Raw genomic sequence first — 20,914 nt, forward strand, 5'->3', positions numbered from 1 at the left:
CATATGTGAATTAAAAAGAAAATGAATAAAATCACATTAAAATAAAATATTCAAAATTCACCATTTCACAATTATAAGGTAGATTATTGTTATCTTGAGGGTTTTGTTTGTTTTTTTTTTACCTCATACATGTGGTATAACTTGATTTTCTTTTTTCCTTTATTTGGAATTAAGTTTTAATCATATGCTGTTTGTCACTTTCTAGTGCTGGCATGTTGATAGTTTGAAATCTGTTACAGGCAGAATATTTGTATCAAGAAACCCAGCAAAAATTCATGTAACAATTTCATTTGCTAGCTGGCGATGTAACAAAATGATAAATTGTAACTAATGTAAAGTAAAGGTGTATCAGATAGTTATGATAACCTCCAAAGTTGGAAATATTATTCTGTTTCAGTATTGAGAACTGTTATCTAATTCAACACAGAAGTCACTGTATCGACTGCCAAGTGATAGCCCATCACGTGTCTCTTCATTGCACTTACCCTAGTCATTAAAAAGAGCACTAATAAGAGTTTGTCAAAAATAATAATTTTGTGATATCCAGTTAGCTGAATGGAATTTACAATCAAGAGGATTTTATTTTTATTATTGTACATCACTTGTGTACTATTGTACTATTGATCTTTCATGTGCTGTTCTTTTGAAGGAGCACATATGAGACATTTACTAGCATATACTGATAGCCTTACATGAGGTTATAAATTTCCCTTCAAGCCAATTTTTTATCTTAAAGAATTAGTCTTTCAGTTATACTTTGTATTTTATAGAGTGAGTAGCTGTCATTTCCACATTAAATTCCTTTTTTATTTTGATGATAAATTTTATTAGTGCTATGTAACATTGGATAGGGAGTGTATATATTTTGGTTTATTGAAATTTCTGAAAATAGAAATGTTAAATTGCTTTTTGTCAGTGATCCTAGGGAAGGGAAATAGTAGAAAAGAACTGAATTATATTTATTTACTAATTTGCTCACTACAATAATCTGGCATTTTCTAGGGATTCAACTAATGAAACTACTGCCCATTCTGATGCTGGCAGCGAACTTGAAGAAACAGAGGTCAAAGGAAAGAGAAAAAGGGGTCGTCCTGGCCGGCCTCCAGTATGTATTATGTTTTGTCTTTATGCTGCAATACTTTCCCATAAATAAGCTTGAAATAAATTGTTTGTCAATTCTAGTGTTAATGCTGTTAATAGTTTATGGTTTTTACTCCAGTAACATAGAAGAGATTCTTGGGAACTTTGCTTTGGCTTAGCCGTTTCAGAGAAGGAAAGTGTGTAGCATCTTCACTCTCTGTACTTGAAATCACAGAGGGGATGTTGGATGAACTGCAGTTAAGAAATACTGATCTTTGCCCTTCTGATAGCAGCTTAATGTACATTTTCATAGTAATATTTTAAGGCTCCAGTCAAATTTTAATATGTAGACTTAATGATTCATGAGTTGGAAATTTAGAAGAGTGCAGGGTCTAACTACTTTGAGGGGTATCTTTACAAAGTCTATGAGTGTCAGGTAGCATTCAAGTATAATAAACTTTGAGAGATAGTACAAATATATCAATATGTTACTACTTATGTTTTCGTTTGTCTGTGATCTGATTTTCTATTATAACCAGGTTTTTCTTTTTTATGAAAGTTCTTATGAAAAATCTTAGCTTTCTTTATAGAAGATATACTAGCATAAACCTTCCTGTATTTTCATTTTGAGCTTCAAAAGATATCAGTATGGCCAGTCATCTCTCTACCTTTTTCTCTTCCTATGCCATTTTTAAAGATAAATCTAGACAGTCCTTCTGTAACTCTTCCAGTTTATGTGTTCTTGTATTTGAATAAGCTATCCTCTGTTTAGCTCTCAGTCAGCATTGAAAGCTTTTTTTGTCATTAAAAGGTGTGAGTGTTTCTCCCCACCAAAAACCAAGTTGTCACTTTGTAGCATTAATTACCAGCTAGGTGTTCTGCAAACTGTTTCACTTTTAGCATAATATCTGATGTCAGTGTTGAGGTCTCAGTCTCTAATATTTTTACCATCCTCCTCCCTCATTTCTTTCACAAGTCCTCCCTCTTTGTTTTCCCTGTGCTTTTAACCAACTATCTATATGAGATTCTCCCAATGTGCCCCTTGGATTTGATAGATTTATTTGAACAGTTCAAAGAATTTAGGGAAAATCCTTTCACAGAATTTAGGGACATTCTTTTAACAGTTTATTATCATTATTACAACTGAAGACATACATAGGGCAAGGTATGGGAGAAGGGGTAAATACCTCAATGCCAATTAATTCGTGTCATTTTTCAGGAACTTTATTATAGTTAGCTATCTAGAATCCCTTTGAGTCTGGTTCTTTTGGGATGCTGTTGAAACTTCATCAGATATATGGCGATTTTAGATTGGATAAGGGAAACTCACTACTACTTGTTTGTGTTAGCATTCTTCTTGTTCTTACTTTGTATGTTGGTTGTTGAAAGCACTGAGGGAATGTTGAATGAATTGCAGTTAAGAAATACTGATCTTTGCCCTCAACTGCAGACTATGGAGCAAGACCCTTCTTTGTTAAGAGGAGGATCTTAGGAGTTTCTTTTGGGCAAGATATGGTACTAGAAGTTTTAATTTATCTTTGTTGACTAGGTCCAAGATAAGAAGGTGAGGAAAATTTGGATTTTATGACCAACCTTAGAATCAAAATTAGCTTGGAGTAGGTGAAAACAAAAATATAAAATGTCACTATTATAAAAGCAAACAAGTAAGGGACATCCTACTTAGTTACTATCATCATACTTTTAAAGCAGATAAAATCTACCTCTTATACTTTAAGGGTATAGTATTTGTCTTAGTCAGTATTCTATTGCTGACAAGAGAGACCATGCCCAAGGCAGCTCTTCCATAGGAAAGCATTTAATTGAGTCTTGCTTACAGTTTCATAGGCTCAGTCCATTATCTTCATGGTGGAGACATGGTGTTGGAGAAGTAGTTATGAGTTCTATATCTATATCTTCAGGCAATAGAGGAGAAAGACACCGGGCATGGCTTGGCACCTTTAAAATCTTACACCCCTCACCAGTGATACACTTCCTCCAACAAGACAGTACCTCCTAATTCCTTTCTAGTGTCTCCCATGATAGCTCAGCATTCAAATATATGAGTCTGTGAGGGCTGTTCTTATTCAAACAGCTACAGTGTTTGACCACTTATTGTGTACTTATTGTGTATATAGGAAGATCAGTAGATCCTTTTTTAAAAGATTTATTTATTTTATGTATGTGAGTACATACTGTAGCTGTCTTCAGACACACTAGAAGAGGGTATTGTATCCTATTACAGATGGTTGTGAGCCATGCGGTTTCTGGGAATTGAACTCAGGAGCTTTGGAAGAGCAGTCAGTGCTCTTAACTCCTGAGCCATCTCTCCAGCCCAGATAGGTAGATCTTTTGTAGTGAGTTATTCAATGTGATTTTAAAAATGTGGTTGTTATTGCCCTTTTGCTAGAATTTCTATTTTAGGGCCACCCTTCAAACAAAACATGGGAGAATTCTTCCGTTTGGCTGTGTAGTTGCTTCTTGTATATTTTTTGATTGTATGACCTTTATTTAAAGGGCAAACAGTGGAGAAATCATGCTTTGTAGTCTTCATAATACTCATTTGAAGACATATTTGTTCATACAGCTTTCCGTACACAAACATTTTGGGAAGAGTGAAGGAATCTTGTAATTAGTTTGAGATTTTTTTAGTTTCTTATACTCCCATGTGATTATTCTGAGAGAATGGGCAGGTTACTTTGCTTCTCTAGGATTTATGGAAATTTGTTTTCCAATTTAAAGATTTCAGACTAAGGACTGCTTGTATCATTTTCCTTCAAGATAATTAATCACCTCTTGAGCAGGTTGTAGTAGTATTTTAATTTTGATATGTATACAGCTAAGTCTCAGTGTGCTATTCTTGGTTTAAAATATTGTATGTCTAAGTGATTACCTCTTGTGACAGATGTGACTGGAGTTTTGATGGAAATCTATGGTCATCAGAATGATCATATTTGAGTCATGTCAAAAATAACCTATTTTCAAGAATGATAGGAAATTTTCTATAAACCATCTGTTTTGAGTAGTCTCAGATTTTGGTTGGTAAACTTTTTTTTCCATCTTTATTAACTTGGGTATTTATTTACATTTCGATTGTTATTCCCTTTCCTGGTTTCCAGGCCAACATCCCCCTAACCCCTCCCCCTCCCTGGTAAACATTTTTATCTCACTCATTAAGTTTCTCATTATTTCTATTTTTTATTTGAGATTTACATGGTTTTGTGTGTGTTTGTATACATACATATGCTCTTTTATGCATATGTACAAACATTCCTATGGAGGTCAGAGGTCAGTTTGTAGGAGTCTGTTCTCTCCCTCTACTGTGTGGATTTCAGAAAAGATACTCAGTGGTCAGGCTTAACAACAAGTACCTTTACCTACTGAGACTTCTTGCCAGTCCTTTTTTTGAAGATGTTAATTGGCATGTAATAATTTTATATATTTCTGTGATGCTTTTCTTTTTTTTATGTGAGTGTGATTTTTGTACATGTGTGGATGAACATATTTATTTGTATGTTGGTGCTTGTTTCTGCTTGTGTATTTGTGCCGGATATCTGTGCCCTAAATATATATGTATAGTTTTTCACCATATTCATTGAGGTAGGGTTTTTCAGATGAGTCTAGAGTATATATATATCTTAAATGAACTAGTCAGCTTCTTACCTCAGGTTTCTCAGGTTGTAATTAGAGGCAGGCCATCTTGACCACCCAGCATCATACATGGGTTCTGGGAATTAAATTTTGGTCTGTCACAAAAATTTTTCACTAAGACCTAAAGTATTTTTGATACATATATAAAATGTAAAGTGACTAATTCAGACTATTAATGTATCCATTCATATTAGACATAACAATTTTATAGTAGGCATGTTCAAATTGTATTCTTATCATTTCAAATTATAAATTTATTGTTAATGATAGTTCTACTACTGTTCTAGAACACTAGACTTGAATCCTTCTAATTGTAATTAATTACTTAATCAACTTCTGTATTATATCCCTTCACCCTATCCTTCCCAGCCTATGTTAACCATTGTTCCCCTCTCATTCTGAGGTTTTGTTTAAGCTTCTGGGGATATTTAGTAGGTTTTTCTTTGTATGTGCTTGATTCTTTCACTTGATAGAGTAGTCTTCTAGGTTGGTTCTCATTGTAAAATATGGCAGGATTCTGTCCTTTTTTATGTGTTCATACCATATTTTCTTATTAATAGATGACTAAGTTGATTGTGTAGATTGATTTATTACAAGTAATTCTGTAATAAGTGTAGGAATGTTGCTAAGTGTTTTTTTTCTTTTTCTTTTAATATCTATCTAGTAATGAGATGGCTCCAGTTTAATTTTGTAAGAAGTCTCTATACTGTCTCTATAATGATTGTTCTAATTTAAATTCTTTCAGCAGTCTTTGAGGATTATCCAGTTTCTTTATCTTCATTTGTATTGGTTATTTTACCCTGTTAGTAACAACATCATTGGAGTGAGATGGCATCTTTTAGTTGTTTTGATTGGTATTTCCCCATTGATCAGTAAGTCATATTAAGTATATTTTCATTTACTCATTATCTATTGATATTCTCTTTTAAAGTTTAATTTCTGTTTATTTTTAATTTGGATCATTTTGAATTCCTTCTATAATTTATATATTAGTCTTACAGTTAATTAGAAAATGTTCTTCCCCGTTTAATGTAAAGTCTTTTGTTCTGTATTGATTTCTTTTGCTGCATAGAAGCATTTTAGTTTGACATGATTCCATTGTTCTCTTGTGCTTTTGTTACATGTGGTTTGAGATCTTTTCCAAAATGCCGTTTTCCTTACTGTTGTTGCAAGCTCTTTCCCATTTTCTTTTTATGCCAGGTTAATGGTTTTGGTTTTACGTTTAAGTCTATAACATTGTTTTTTAACTGGTTAGAGATCATTTCATATTTCTGCATATACAGCCATGTGTTGACTCTCTTTTCTCTGATGTATGTTCTTGGAAAATATAATTTAAAAAACTAAAGCGGACTACTTTTGGATCTTGATTTGTTCTGTTGTCCTATATCACTTTTTTGGGGGACCAGTAATGTTCTGTTGTATGACGTAGCTATAGTGTGTTTGAAGTTAGGGATTTGATGCTTGTACTTTGCGGGGGTCCCCCCCTGCTATTCAGAATCTTTTATGGTATCATTCAATTTTTAGAATTCCGGTATTTCTTTGAAAATTACTGGTATTTTGATAAGTATTTTTTTAATGTATAGATTATGTTAAGCATTGGAAACAGTTTTACAATATTTCAGTTTTTTAATGTGGGATATATTTCCACTATTTTGTATTTTTTAAAATATTTGTTTTGTAGTTTTCGTTATAGAGTTTAAAACATTCTTCAGTTTAAGTGTATTTTTTTTTAGATATTATTTATTTTCTCCTTTTTAATTAGTTCTTTGAGAATTTCATTTGGTATATTTTGGTCATACTTACCTTTTGTCCAAATTCTTCCAGAACCTTCCCCAATTCTCTACTCACCCAATTTTGTGTTTAAAAAAAAAAAAACAGAAACAAAGCTGGGTATTGGCTACACATGCCTTTAATCCAGTGCTCAGCAGGCAGAGGCAGGTGAATCTTTGTGAGTTCGAAGCCAGCTTGGTCACAGAGATAGATGCAGGATAGCCAAGGCTATACAGAGAAACACTGTTTGGGGAGTGGGAGAGGGAAGTAGAAACAAAAACCCCAAACCCAGCATGTGTAGTTTATGCTGCCTATATACTTTTGGATGGGTCATCTTAATTGTATGGGGGTGTGTCTACCAGAGAAGGCATCCTTCATGAAAACTCTTTCCCTCTCACAGCAGCTGTGAACTACAAGTAGCTCTTAACTAGGGGCTGGAACTTCATGCCCATTTCCATTTTCCATGCTTGGTGAGTAGGTAGACTGACTGACTGACTGACTAACAAACTGACTGACCGACTGGTCTCATGCATGCTTAGTCCTGCACAGGTTTTTTTTTTTTTTTTGGTATAAATATAATTTTTTTTTTATTAACTTGAGTATTTCTTATATACATTTCAAGTGTTATTCCCTTTCCCGGTTTCCGGGCAAACATCCCCCTCCCCCCTCCCCTTCCTTATGGGTGTTCCCCTCCCAACCCTCCCCCCATTGCCGCCCTCCCCCCATAGTCTAGTTCACTGGGGGTTCAGTCTTAGCAGGACCCAGGGCTTCCCCTTCCACTGGCCTGCACAGGTTTTATTCATGCTTTCTTAATTGTGGTCATTCGCCACATATGGTTTTTATAATCTTTGCTCGATACTCTCAGGTCTTCGAGCCTTTGGTATAGGGGCTAGAGCACACTAAAGTCTCTTTTTCTTTGCACCTTGATCAGTTGTGGTTCTCTGTGTTAATTGGCGTCTGCTGAAGTAAAGAAAGTTTCTCTGATGAGGGTTTGCACTAATGTTCAGGGATAATATTAAATGATTAGAGCTCAGTTTAATACTGTCTGTTTAGCAGCATATTAAGTAGTAGTAGGTTCTTCCCTAGAGAGCCCCAATAATGGTGCCAGGTACAGATTTTAACTGGTGGAGCTATGTTGTCACTGTTGCATCAGTGGACATGTCTTGCCAATCTGGGTCACTTTTTTAAGCTAAGGTTCATACTTGGGTAAGATTGGTGATTTTTTTTTTCCTCTTCTCTAGTAGTGTATTATATAGCACATTCCAGCACTGTGGACAGTAGGCAGTAGGGATAAAACTATGGGTCAATACCAGCTTGATTTCTCCTTGTTCTAGGACTTAAGAATATTCTGTCTTCAGAATAACATCCTATTGTCAAGTTCTGGCGGGTGACCGACCAAGAACACTGACCTGTAATGTTTGGGGGTCTGTGGGGTATACTTGCCAACTGCTCCAAAATAGACAGCTTATTCCTGACACTGGGCTTCTTGTTATCCTATGGTGTCTAGTATGGGCATTTTGCCCCATTTTAGATAGTATAAAGAGTATGTATATAAAGAGTATGTATGCATTCATATATTTTAGGAATATATTTATATATTTTAGGAATCTTCTCCAGTAGGAGGTTTCTATGTGAAAATTTCAATATGTCTTTCGTGTTAGTTCTCTCTCCTGCCTTCTGTCATCTTCCTTCTGTCATCTTCCCTGCCTACCGTTCTATCCCAGCTACACTATGTATTCTTTCTATATTATTCTCCTCGTTAACACATTGCACCACTTCGTTCCATATTTCCTGCCTGGAGCAAACACACTCCCTGTGGCCTCTCTCTAATTTCCTAGAGGTTCCCCGCCCTTACTCCACACTGCCTCATATTTCTCTCTCTCTCTCTCTCTCTCTCTCTCTCTCTCTTTCTTTCTTTCTTTCTTTCTTTCTTCAGGGAGTTGAATTTCTTGCTATATAGACCCTTCACTTGCTTGGTTAGAGTTATACCAAGATATTTTGTATTATTTGTGCCTGTTGTTTCCCTCATTTCTTTCTCAGACTATTTGTCTGTTATATAAAGGAGGCTACTGATTTGTTGAGTTAATTTTATATCCAGCCACTTTGCTGAGCCTGTTTGTTAGTTGTAGAAGTTTTCTGCTAGAATTTTTTGGGTTGCTTATGTATATTATTATATCATCCACAAATAATGATACCTTTGACTTCTTTCTTTCCAATACCCTTGATTCACCTTTGTTGTCTAATTGCTCTGGCTAGAACTTTGAGTGTTATATTGAATAGGTAGGGAGAAGTGGGTGTCCTTGACTTGTCCCTGATTTTAGTGGGATTGTTTCATGTTTTTCTCCATTTAATATGATGGAGGCTGCTGGTTTGCTGTGTATTGCATTTATTATATTTAGATATGTGCCTCGATTTCCTGATCTTTCCAAGACTTTCAATATCAAGGGTTATTGTATTTTGTCAAGGCCTTTTCAGCATCTAATGAGATGATCACATGATCTTTCTTAGTTTGTTTATGTAGTGGATTATGTTGATGGATTTTGGTCTATTGACCCATCCCTGAATCCTGGGATGAAGCCTATGTGTTTGTGGTGAATGATGGTTTTGATGTGTCCTTGGGTTTGGTTTGTGAGAATTTTATTGAGTATTTGTGCTTCAATATAAGTGAAATTGGTTTGAAGTTCTCTCTCTCTCTCTCTCTCTCTCTCTCTCTCTCTCTCTCTCTGGTTGGGTCTTTGTGTGGTTTAGGTATCAGAGTAAGTGTGGCATCAAAAATGAATTAGGTGGTGTTCCTTCTGTTTCTGTTTTGTTTGGAAGTATTGGTATTAGCTCTTCTTTTAAGATCTGGTAGAATTCTGCTCTAAAACCATCTGGTCCTGGGCTCTTTTTGGTTAGGAGTCTTTGAATGACTGCTTTTATTTTCTTAGGGGTAAGTGAACTAACTGTTCAGATAGTTTACCTGATCCTGATTTAACTTTGGTATGTGGTATCTGTCTAGAAAATCATCCGTTTCATTTAGAATTTCTATTTTTGTCCAGTGTAGGCTTTTTTTTTTTTTTTAGTAAGATTTGATGATTTTTAAACAAATTTCCTTAGGTTCTATTGTTGTGTCTTCCTTTTCATTTCTGATTTTGTTATTTTGGAAACTTTCTCTGTGACCTTTAGTTAGTTTGGTTCCGGGTTTATCTTTTTGATTTATTTCAAAGATCCAGTTCTTGGCTTTGTAACAGTTCTTCGTATCATTCTCTTTGTTGACTTTTTAGTTTAACTATTTCCTGCCCCCTGGTCCTCTTGGGTGTGTTTGTTTCTTTTTGTTCTTCTTGTGATGTTAAGTTGCTAGTGTATGATCTCTCCAGTTTCTTGATGAAGTCATTTAGTGCTATGAATTTTCCTCTTAACTGCTTTCATTGTGTTTCGTGAGTTTGGCAATGTTGTGCATTAATTTTCATTGAATTCTGGAATCTTTTTCTTTATTTCTTTTCTGACCCAGTTAGCATTGAGTAGAGTTGTTTAATTTTCACAAATGCGCTGCTTTCTGTTGTTGTTGTTCGTATTGAATTTCAGCTGTACTCTGTGCTGCTCTGAGAGAATGTATGGCATTATTTCAGTCTTTTTATGTCTTTTGAGGCTGGTTTTGTTTCTTTCAAATTACATGTTCAATTTTGGAGAAGGTACCATGAGGTGCCGAGAAGAAGGCGTAGTCTTTTGTTTTAGTGTGGAATGTTCTGTAGATCTGTTAAATCCATTTGGCTCCTAACTTGTGTTTCATTGTGTCTCTGTTTAGTTTCTGTTTCAATGACCTGTCATTGGTGAGCATGGGCTGTTGAAGTCTCCCACTATTATTGTGAGAGGTTCAGTGTGTGTTTTGTAAAGTTTCTTTTATGAGTGTGGTTTCGGTTGCATTTGGGGCATAGATGCTCAAAATTGAGGCTTCATCTTACTGGATTTTCTCTTTCGTGAGTATGAAGTGTTGTTTTCCACCTCTTTTGATAACTGCATTTCTTGGATGTTTTGGCTCAGGAGCTTTTACACTTGGTATTTTCTTTGGCCCTTGTGTCAGTCAGTACCTTTTATGGTATCTTATATGCTTCATGTTCTCTCTGCTGTCTCTTGTACTCTGTTGGTGATGACTGCATCTGTAGCCCCTGATCTCTTCCCTAGGTTTAGCATCCCCCGGGTTGCCTCCTGTATTATTTCTTTCTTATATCTATTTTCATTTTTAAGTATTGGACCATTTTGTTCAATTCCTTTACCTGTTTAATTGTGCTTTTCTTCATTTCTTTAAGTGCTTTGTTCGTTTCCTCTTTAAGGGCTTCTATCTGTGTTTCCTTGTGTATCTTTAAATGAGTTATTTATATCCTCCTTAAAGGCCTCTATCATCTTCACTAGATGGGATTTTAGGTTAGAATCTTCTTCTTCAGGTGCGTTAGGGTATCCAGGGCTTGCTGTAGAAGCAGAACTGTGTTTGATGGTGCCAAATTACATTGGCTTCTGGTGTTCATGTTCTTGCACTTACCTTTCAACATTTGGCTACCTTTGGTATTAAGTGGCTTGGGTGTATGAGGGTGCAGTTTGAGGAGATGCAAAATAAGTGATGTAAAGTACAGAGGTTGATGTTTTATATCTTTCCTTTGTAATTTCCTATTTTTTTATTTTGGATTGGCAAGACAGGATTTTTCTGTGTATCTCTAGGGGTTCTGGAACTCATTTTGTAAACCAGGCTAGTCTTGACTTCAGATTTCCTTGCTTCTGCCTCCCAAGAGCTAAAATTGAAGTTGTATGCTACAGTGCCTGGCTTCCACCTTTTATATTTTGATACAGGGTATCTCATTGAAGCTCAATAATTCCACTAAGTTGGTTGGCCAGTGAGCTTTATTGTTCTGTCTTTATTTGCTTTCCACTCAAGGGGGTTGCTTGTACTGGTGCCATTATACATAACTTTTATAGAGAGTGCTGCACATCCTTATGTTTCCTTGGCAGGTATGAGCTCCCGTTTTTATGTTTTTGAGACAGTCACATGAATTCTAGGCTTTTCCCCGTCTCCCTCTGCTTCCCAAGTGCTGGAATGACAAGCGTGTAACAACACGCCTGGTTTCCCCTCCCCACTTCTTGGTATATGTAAATGTTGTTGGAGTTTGTATACCAATTTCTCTTTTATTCTAATTTTGTTTGTTGATTTGTGTTTCCAGTGTACTGTCACTTTCTTGAGTTTTTTTTTTTTAAAGGATTTTATTTTTATTATTTTTTTTTTATTTTATTTTATTTTTTTATTATCTTGAGTATTTCTTATATACATTTCAAGTGTTATTCCCTTTCCCGGTTTCCGGACAGACATCACCCTCCCCCCTCCCCTTCCTTGTGGGTGTTCCCCTCCCAAACCTCCCCCCATTGCCACCCTCCCCGCATAGTCTAGTTCACTGGGGGTTCAGTCTTAGCAGGACCCAGGGCTTCCCCTTCCACTGGTGCTCTTACTAGGATATTCATTGCTACCTATGGGGACAGAGTCCAGGGTCAGTCCATGTATAGTCTTTAGGTAGTGGCTTAGTCCCTGGAAGCTCTGGTTGCTTGACATTGTTGTACTTTTGGGGTCTCGAGCACCTTCAAGCTCTTCCAGTTCTTTCTCTGATTCCTTCAACGGGGGACGTATTCTCAGTTCAGTGGTTTGCTGCTGGCATTCGCCTCTGTATTTGCTGTATTCTGGCTGTGTCTCTCAGGAGCGATCTACATCCGGCTCCTGTCGGTCTGCACTTCTTTGCTTCATCCATCTTGTCTAATTGGGTGGCTGTATATGTATGGGCCACCTGTGGGGCAGGCTCTGAATGGGTGTTCCTTCAGTCTCTGTTTTAATCTTTGCCTCTCCCTTCCCTGCCAAGGGTATTCTTTTTCCTCATTTAAAGAAGGAGTGAAGCATTCACATTTTGATCATCTGTCTTGAGTTTCCTTTGTTCTAGGGATCTAGGGTAATTCAAGCATTTGGGCTAATAGCCACTTATCAATGAGTGCATACCATGTATGTCTTTCTGTGAGTGGGTTAGCTCACTCAGGATGATATTTTCCAGTTCCAACCATTTGCCTACGAATTTCATAAACTCGTTGTTTTTGATAGCTGAGTAATATTCCATTGTGTAGATGTACCACATTTTCTGTATCCATTCCTCTGTTGAAGGGCATCTGGGTTCTTTCCAGTTTCTGGCTATAATAAATAAGGCTGCGATGAACATAGTGGAGCACGTGTCTCTTTTATATGTTGAGGCATCTTTTGGGTATATGCCCAAGAGAGGTATGGCTGGATCCTCAGGCAGTTCAATGTCCAATTTTCTGAGGAACCTCCAGACTGATTTCCAGAATGGTTGTACCAGTCTGCAATCCCACCAACAATGGAGGAGTGTTCCTCTTTCTCCACATCCTCGCCAGCATCTGCTGTCACCTGAGTTTTTGATCTTAGCCATTCTCACTGGTGTGAGGTGAAATCTCAGGGTTGTTTTGATTTGCATTTCCCTTATGACTAAAGATGTTGAACATTTCTTTAGGTGTTTCTCAGCCATTCGGCATTCCTCAGCTGTGAATTCTTTGTTCAGCTCTGAACCCCATTTTTTAATAGGGTTATTTGTTTCCCTGCGGTCTAACTTCTTGAGTTCTTTGTATATTTTGGATATAAGGCCTCTATCTGTTATAGGATTGGTAAAGATCTTTTCCCAATCTGTTGGTTGTCGTTTTGTCCTAACCACAGTGTCCTTTGCCTTACAGAAGCTTTGCAGTTTTATGAGATCCCATTTGTCGATTCTTGATCTTAGAGCATAAGCCATTGGTGTTTTGTTCAGGAAATTTTTTCCAGTGCCCATGTGTTCCAGATGCTTCCCTAGTTTTTCTTCTATTAGTTTGAGTGTGTCTGGTTTGATGTGGAGGTCCTTGATCCACTTGGACTTAAGCTTTGTACAGGGTGATAAGCATGGATCGATCTGCATTCTTCTACATGTTGCCCTCCAGTTGAACCAGCACCATTTGCTGAAAATGCTATCTTTTTTCCATTGGATGGTTTTGGCTCCTTTGTCAAAAATCAAGTGACCATAGGTGTGTGGGTTCATTTCTGGGTCTTCAATTCTATTCCATTGGTCTATCTGTCTGTCTCTGTACCAATACCATGCAGTTTTTATCACTATTGCTCTGTAATACTGCTTGAGTTCAGGGATAGTGATTCCCCCTGAAGTCCTCTTATTGTTGAGGATAGCTTTAGCTATCCTGGGTTTTTTGTTATTCCAGATGAATTTGCAAATTGTTCTGTCTAACTCTTTGAAGAATTGGATTGGTATTTTGATGGGGATTGCATTGAATCTGTAGATTGCTTTTGGTAAAATGGCCATTTTTACTATATTAATCCTGCCAATCCATGAGCATGGGAGATCTTTCCATCTTCTGAGGTCTTCTTCAATTTCTTTCCTCAGTGTCTTGAAGTTCTTATTGTACAGATCTTTTACTTGCTTTGTTAAAGTCACACCGAGGTACTTTATATTATTTGGGTCTATTATGAAGGGTGTCGTTTCCCTAATTTCTTTCTCGGCTTGTTTCTCTTTTGTATAGAGGAAGGCAACTGATTTATTTGAGTTAATTTTATACCCAGCCACTTTGCTGAAGTTGTTTATCAGCTTTAGTAGTTCTCTGGTGGAACTTTTGGGATCACTTAAATATACTATCATGTCGTCTGCAAATAGTGATATTTTGACCTCTTCTTTTCCGATCTGTATCCCCTTGATCTCCTTTTGTTGTCTGATTGCTCTGGCTAGAACTTCAAGAACTATATTGAATAAGTAGGGAGAGAGTGGGCAGCCTTGTCTAGTCCCTGATTTTAGTGGGATTGCTTCAAGTTTCTCTCCATTTAGTTTAATGTTAGCAACTGGTTTGCTGTATATGGCTTTTACTATGTTTAGGTATGGGCCTTGAATACCTATTCTTTCCAGGACTTTTATCATGAAGGGGTGTTGAATTTTGTCAAATGCTTTCTCAGCATCTAATGAAATGATCATGTGGTTCTGTTCTTTCAGTTTGTTTATATGATGGATCACGTTGATGGTTTTCCTTATATTAAACCATCCCTGCATGCCTGGGATGAAGCCTACTTGATCATGGTGGATGATTGTTTTGATGTGCTCTTGAATTCGGTTTGCCAGAATTTTATTGAGTATTTTTGCGTTGATATTCATAAGGGAAATTGGTCTGAAGTTCTCTTTCTTTGTTGGGTCTTTGTGTGGTTTAGGTATAAGAGTAATTGTGGCTTCATAGAAGGAATTCGGTAGGGCTCCATCTGTTTCAATTTTGTGGAATAGTTTGGATAATATTGGTATGAGGTCTTCTATGAAGGTTTGATAGAATTCTGCACTAAACCCGTCTGGACCTGGACTCTTTTTGGTTGGGAGACCTTTAATGACTGCTTCTATTTCCTTAGGAGTTATGGGGTTGTTTAACTGGTTTATCTGTTCCTGATTTAACTTCGATACCTGGTATCTGTCTAGGAAATTGTCCATTTCCTGAAGATTTTCAAGTTTTGTTGAATATAGGTTTTTATAGTAAGATCTGATGATTTTTTGAATTTCCTCTGAATCTGTAGTTATGTCTCCCTTTTCATTTTTGATTTTGTTAATTTGGACGCACTCTCTGTGTCCTCTCGTTAATCTGGCTAAGGGTTTATCTATCTTGTTGATTTTCTCAAAGAACCAACTTTTGGTTCTGTTGATTCTTTCTATGGTCCTTTTTGTTTCTACTTGGTTGATTTCAGCTCTGAGTTTGATTATTTCCTGCCTTCTACTCCTCCTGGGTGTATTTGCTTCTTTTTGTTCTAGAGCTTTTAGGTGTGCTGTCAAGCTGCTGACATATGCTCTTTCCTGTTTCTTTCTGCAGGCACTCAGCGCTATGAGTTTTCCTCTTAGCACAGCTTTCATTGTGTCCCATAAGTTTGGGTATGTTGTACCTTCATTTTCATTAAATTCTAAAAAGTTTTTAATTTCTTTCTTTATTTCTTCCTTGACCAGGTTGTCATTGAGTAGAGCATTGTTCAATTTCCACGTATATGTGGGCATTCTTCCCTTATTGTTATTGAAGACCAGTTTTAGGCCGTGGTGGTCCGATAGCACGCATGGGATTATTTCTATCTTTCTGTACCTGTTGAGGCCCGTTTTTTGACCAATTATATGGTCAATTTTGGAGAAAGTACCATGAGGAGCTGAGAAGAAGGTATATCCTTTTGCTTTAGGATAGAATGTTCTATAAATATCCGTTAAGTCCATTTGGCTCATGACTTCTCTTAGTCTGTCTACATCTCTGTTTAATTTCTGTTTCCATGATCTGTCCATTGATGAGAGTGGGGTGTTGAAATCTCCCACTATTATTGTGTGAGGTGCAATGTGTGTTTTGAGCTTTAGTAAGGCTTCTTTTTCGTATGTAGGTGCCCTTGTATTTCGGGCATAGATATTTAGGATTGAGACTTCATCTTGGTGGATTTTTCCTTTGATGAATATGAAGTGTCCTTCCTTATCTTTTTTGATGACTTTTAGTTGGAAATTGATTTTATTTGATATTAGAATTGCTACTCCAGCTTGCTTCTTCTGACCATTTGCTTGGAAAATTGTTTTCCAGCCTTTCACTCTGAGGTAATGTCTGTCTTTGTCTCTGAGGTGTGTTTCCTGTAGGCAGCAGAATGCAGGGTCCTCATTGCGTATCCAGTTTGTTAATCTATGTCTTTTTATTGGGGAGTTGAGGCCATTGATATTGAGAGATATTAAGGAATAGTGATTATTGCTTCCCGTTATATTCATATTTGGAAGTGAGGTTATGTTTGTGTGCTTTCATTCTCTTTGTTTTGTTGCCAAGATGATTAGTTTCTTGCTTCTAGGGTATAGCTTGCCTCCTTATGTTGGGCTTTACCCTTTATTATCCTTTGTAGTGCTGGACTTGTAGAAAGATATTGTGTAAATTTGGTTTGGTCATGGAATATCTTGGTTTCTCCATCTATGTTAATTGAGAGTTTTGCAGGATACAGTAACCTGGGCTGGCATTTGTGTTCTCTTAGGGTCTGTATGACATCTGTCCAGGATCTTCTGGCCTTCATAGTTTCTGGCGAAAAGTCTGGTGTGATTCTGATAGGTCTGCCTTTATATGTTACTTGACCTTTTTCCCTTACTGCTTTTAATATTCTTTCTTTATTTTGTGCGTTTGGTGTTTTGACAATTATGTGACGGGAGGTGTTTCTTTTCTGGTCCAATTTATTTGGAGTTCTGTAGGCTTCTTGTATGCCTATGGGTATCTCTTTTTTTAGGTTAGGGAAGTTTTCTTCTATGATTTTGTTGAAGATATTTACTGGTCCTTTGAGCTGGGAGTCTTCACTCTCTTCTATACCTATTATCCTTAGGTTTGATCTTCTCATTGAGTCCTGGATTTCCTGTATGTTTTGGACCAGTAGCTTTTTCCGCTTTACATTATCTTTGACAGTTGAGTCAATGATTTCTATGGAATGTTCTGCTCCCGAGATTCTCTCTTCCATCTCTTGAATTCTGTTGGTGAAGCTTGTATCTACAGCTCCTTGTCTTTTCTTTTGATTTTCTATGTCCAGGGTTGTTTCCATGTGTTCTTTCTTGATTGCTTCTATTTCCATTTTTAATTCCTTCAACTGTTTGATTGTGTTTTCCTGGAATTCTTTCAGGGATTTTTGCGATTCCTCTCTGTAGGCTTCTACTTGTTCTCTAAGGGAGTTCTTTATGTCTTTCTTGAAGTCCTCCAGCATCATGATCAAATATGATTTTGAAACTAGGTCTTCCTTTTCTGGTGTGTTTGGATATTCCGTGTTTGCTTTGGTGGGAGAATTGGGCTCCGATGATGCCATGTAGTCTTGGTTTCTGTTGCTTGGGTTCCTGCGCTTGCCTCTCGCCATCAGATTATCTCTAGTGTTACTTTGTTCTGCTATTTCTGACAGTGGCTAGACTGTCCTATAACCTGTGTGTCAGGAGTGCTGTAGACCTGTTTTCCTGTTTTCTTTCAGCCAGTTATGGGGACAGAGTGTTCTGCTTTCGGGCGTGTAGTTTTTCCTCTCTACAGGTCTTCAGCTGTTCCTGTGGGCCTGTGTCTTGAGTTCACCAGGCAGGTTTCTTGCAGGGGAAAAGTTGGTCCTACCTGTGGTTCCAAGGCTCAAGTTTGCTCGTGGGGTACTGTCTAAGTCCTCTCCGCTGTGGCAGCAACCGGGAAAATCTGTGCCGCTCCTTCCGGGAGCCTCCGTGCACCAGGGTTTCAGATGACGTTTGGTGTTTTCCTCTGGCGCCTGGATGTGCACAGAGTGCAGTCTCTTCTGGTTTCCCAGGCGTGTCCGCCTGTCTGAAGGTTCAGCTCTCCCTCCCACGGGATTTGGTTGCAGAGAACTGTTTATCCGGTCTGTTTCCTTCAGGTTCCGGCAGTGTCTCAGGCGCAGGGGTCCTGCCGCTCCCGGGCCCTCCCCTATGGGAACCCAGAGGCCTTATACAGTTGCCTCTTGGGCCAGGGATGTGGGCAGGGGTGGGCAGTGTTGGTGGTCTCCTCCGCTCTGCAGCCTCAGGAGTGCCCACCTGATCAGGCGGTGAGGTCTCTCTCCCACTGGGTTTGGGAGCAGAGAGCTGCTGCGGTCCGGGATCCGCCGGTGTGGGACTTCCGGTAAACACAGGAAGTGCCCGGCCTTAGAGGAATTTTGCGTCTGTGTGTCCTGAGTTCACCAGGCAGGTTTCTTGCAGGGGAAAAGTTGGTCCTACCTGCAGTTCCAAGGCTCAAGTTTGCTCGTGGGGTACTGCCTAAGTCCTCTCTGCTGTGGCAGCAACCGGGAAGATCTGCGCCGCTCTTTCCGGGAGCCTCCGTGCACCAGGGTTCCAGATGGCGTTTGGTGTTTTCCTCTGGCGCCTGGATGTGCACAGAGTGCAGTCTCTTCTGGTTTCCCAGGCGTGTCCGCCTCTCTGAAGGTTCAGCTCTCCCTCCCACGGGATTTGGGTGCAGAGAACTGTTTATCCGGTCTGTTTCCTTCAGGTTCCGGCAGTGTCTCAGGCGCAGGGGTCCTGCCGCTCCCGGGCCCTCCCCTACGGGAACCCAGAGGCCTTATACAGTTTCCTCTTGGGCCAGGGATGTGGGCAGGGGTGGGCAGTGTTGGTGGTCTCCTCCGCTCTGCAGCCTCAGGAGTGCCCACCTGATCAGGCGGTGAGGTCTCTCTCCCACGGGGTTTGGGAGCAGAGAGCTGCTCCACTTTCTTGAGTTTTAATTGGATCATTTTTATTTCATCTCAATAGCTTTGACTAGAACTTGTATTATGTTGAACAAACTTGATTAAAAGTTGCTATATTTATGCCAAGCAACCAGAGCTTCCAGGGACTAAGCCACTACCTAAATACTATACATGGACTGACCCTGGACTCTGACCCCATCGGTAGCAATGAATATCCTAGTAAGAGCACCAGTGGAAGGGGAAGCCCTGGGTCCTGCTAAGACTGAACCCCCAGTGAACTAGTCTATGGGGGGAGGGCAGCAATGGGGGGAGGGTTGGGAGGGGAACACCCATAAGGAAGGGGAGGGGGGAGGGGGATGTTTGCCCGGAAACCGGGAAAGGGAATAACACTCGAAATGTATATAAGAAATACTCAAGTTAATAAAAAAAAAAGAAAAAAAGAAAAAAAAATAAAAAATAAATAAATAAAAAAAAGTTGCTATGTTTGTCTTACTCAGTATTTAGAGAAAGCTTTTCAACTGTTTTTCTGTTCACTATGTGGGTTTTCCACTAAGAAAGTGGATTTGTCACATGTGCCTTTATATACTGAAGCACTTTTGTTATTTTGTTTTTCGTTTTTCTGTTTTTTTGTAAATACTTTCAGGAAAGTTTGAATCATATCAAATGATTTATGTGTATGAAAATGATCTTTGTTTGTTTGTTTGTTTGTCCTTAGTTCTCTTGTCATGTGTCAAGTTTATTGAATATATCCTGATTCTAGGAAATAATTTTTTTTTTTCTATTTGGTTGTATTTGTGAAACCATGTGGTTCAGGATTTTTTCTTTGTTGAAAGAGTTTTCTTATTTTTGACTTTGTTTAATTATTTGGACTTGTTCTTTCTCCTTCCTTCCTTCCTTCCTTCCTTCCTTCCTTCCTTCCTTCCTTCCTGCCTTCCTTCCTTCCTTCCTTGACAGACATGCATGCATGCATGCATGCATACATACATACATACATACATACATACATACATACATACATTTTCCCAGACAGGGTTTCTCTGTAGTCCTGGCCACCCTGGAACTTGCCCTGTAGATCAGCCTGACCTGGAACTCAGATTCACCTGCCTTTGCCTTCTGAGTGCTGAGATTAAAGGTGTGCACCATGTGCATGCACGACATAATAAACTTATTTACTTATTATTTTAATCCACTATTATTTGGAACAGATTCTCAATGTAGTTCAGGCTGGCTTTTACCTATGTATAATTGAGGTTGATTTTGAACTTGTGATCTTGCTGCTTTCATCTCCTAAGTACCACAGTTACCACTTGTGCCATCATTACACATCATATTACTTGTTACTCGTTCATTGAGGTTTTTTATTGTTCTGTGAATTGATATTGGTACATTTTGTGTTTCTAGGAATTTACCTGACCTTTTGAAAGCAAGCAGCACCAGTACTTTTTGTCAGGAGCAACACCATTAAAGTCTTAATTGTCACTGTAGAAAGCATGTCATAATCTGTATACTATGCTATTCTTCCTAAATTACTATTTTCATTAGAATAGTCTTAACTTGCAGTTGTCATACTTACTTTTTGTTTTATGTCTGTGTTAATAGTATAGCCATAATCACAGTTGTCATGTGTTCTGTTATAACACTTGAAATAAAATAAATCTTCTACTCAAGTGGAAACAAAAGTTATTTTCCTGACATTATTAAAGATTATGTTTATACTACTAGCTATATCCATATCCGAAGAAATCATAATGTAGAATGCAAATGGTCACTTGAGTCTTTGGTGATTATGGTTTTAATTAAGGAGATATTTGGTTCCATGTTGCTGGCTACTGATTAAGATAGCAATTGCTAGTTGTGTGAATGGTTTCAGTAGTTTCTTAACTCGACAAGAATGTTTGTCACGTCAACTATTTTATGAAAGACTTCTTTATATTTTTAATGCTCAGTTTATCATTTTTTCTTCCAAATTAAGAGTTCATTGTTCATCATTTTTGGGTGTGTCTGGCACATCAGAAATTAAAGGAAAATCTTTTGGTGACAGTTCCTCCACCTTTATGTGGGTTCTGGGAATTGTACTCAGGTTATCTAGCCTGTTCTTGCGCATGCCTCTACTGTTTTTAGCAACTCTACTGGGATTTGATTCCATCTCTAGATACATCTTTCTTTGCTTATCTTTAAGAAGCAAGCCATCAT

General features: G+C 38.1%; 1 protein-coding gene across 6 annotated transcripts in view; it reads left to right on the plus strand.

Moving 5' to 3' along the window:
• Stag1 (STAG1 cohesin complex component) overlaps window positions 1-20,914 on the plus strand; it is a 383,606-nt gene that overhangs the window by 84,929 nt on the left and 277,763 nt on the right. For all 6 annotated transcript variants that reach the window (XM_087562318.1, XM_087562317.1, NM_001433817.1 and 3 more), the window contains one exon: window positions 1,003-1,105. In XM_087562318.1, the coding sequence (XP_087418444.1) occupies window positions 1,003-1,105 (103 nt within the window). The remainder of the gene's footprint in view (window positions 1-1,002; window positions 1,106-20,914) is intronic.

This window comes from Rattus norvegicus, chromosome 8, assembly GCF_021556685.1.
Source record: "Rattus norvegicus strain SHRSP/BbbUtx chromosome 8, alternate assembly SHRSP_T2T, whole genome shotgun sequence".
NCBI lineage: Eukaryota > Metazoa > Chordata > Mammalia > Rodentia > Muridae > Rattus > Rattus norvegicus.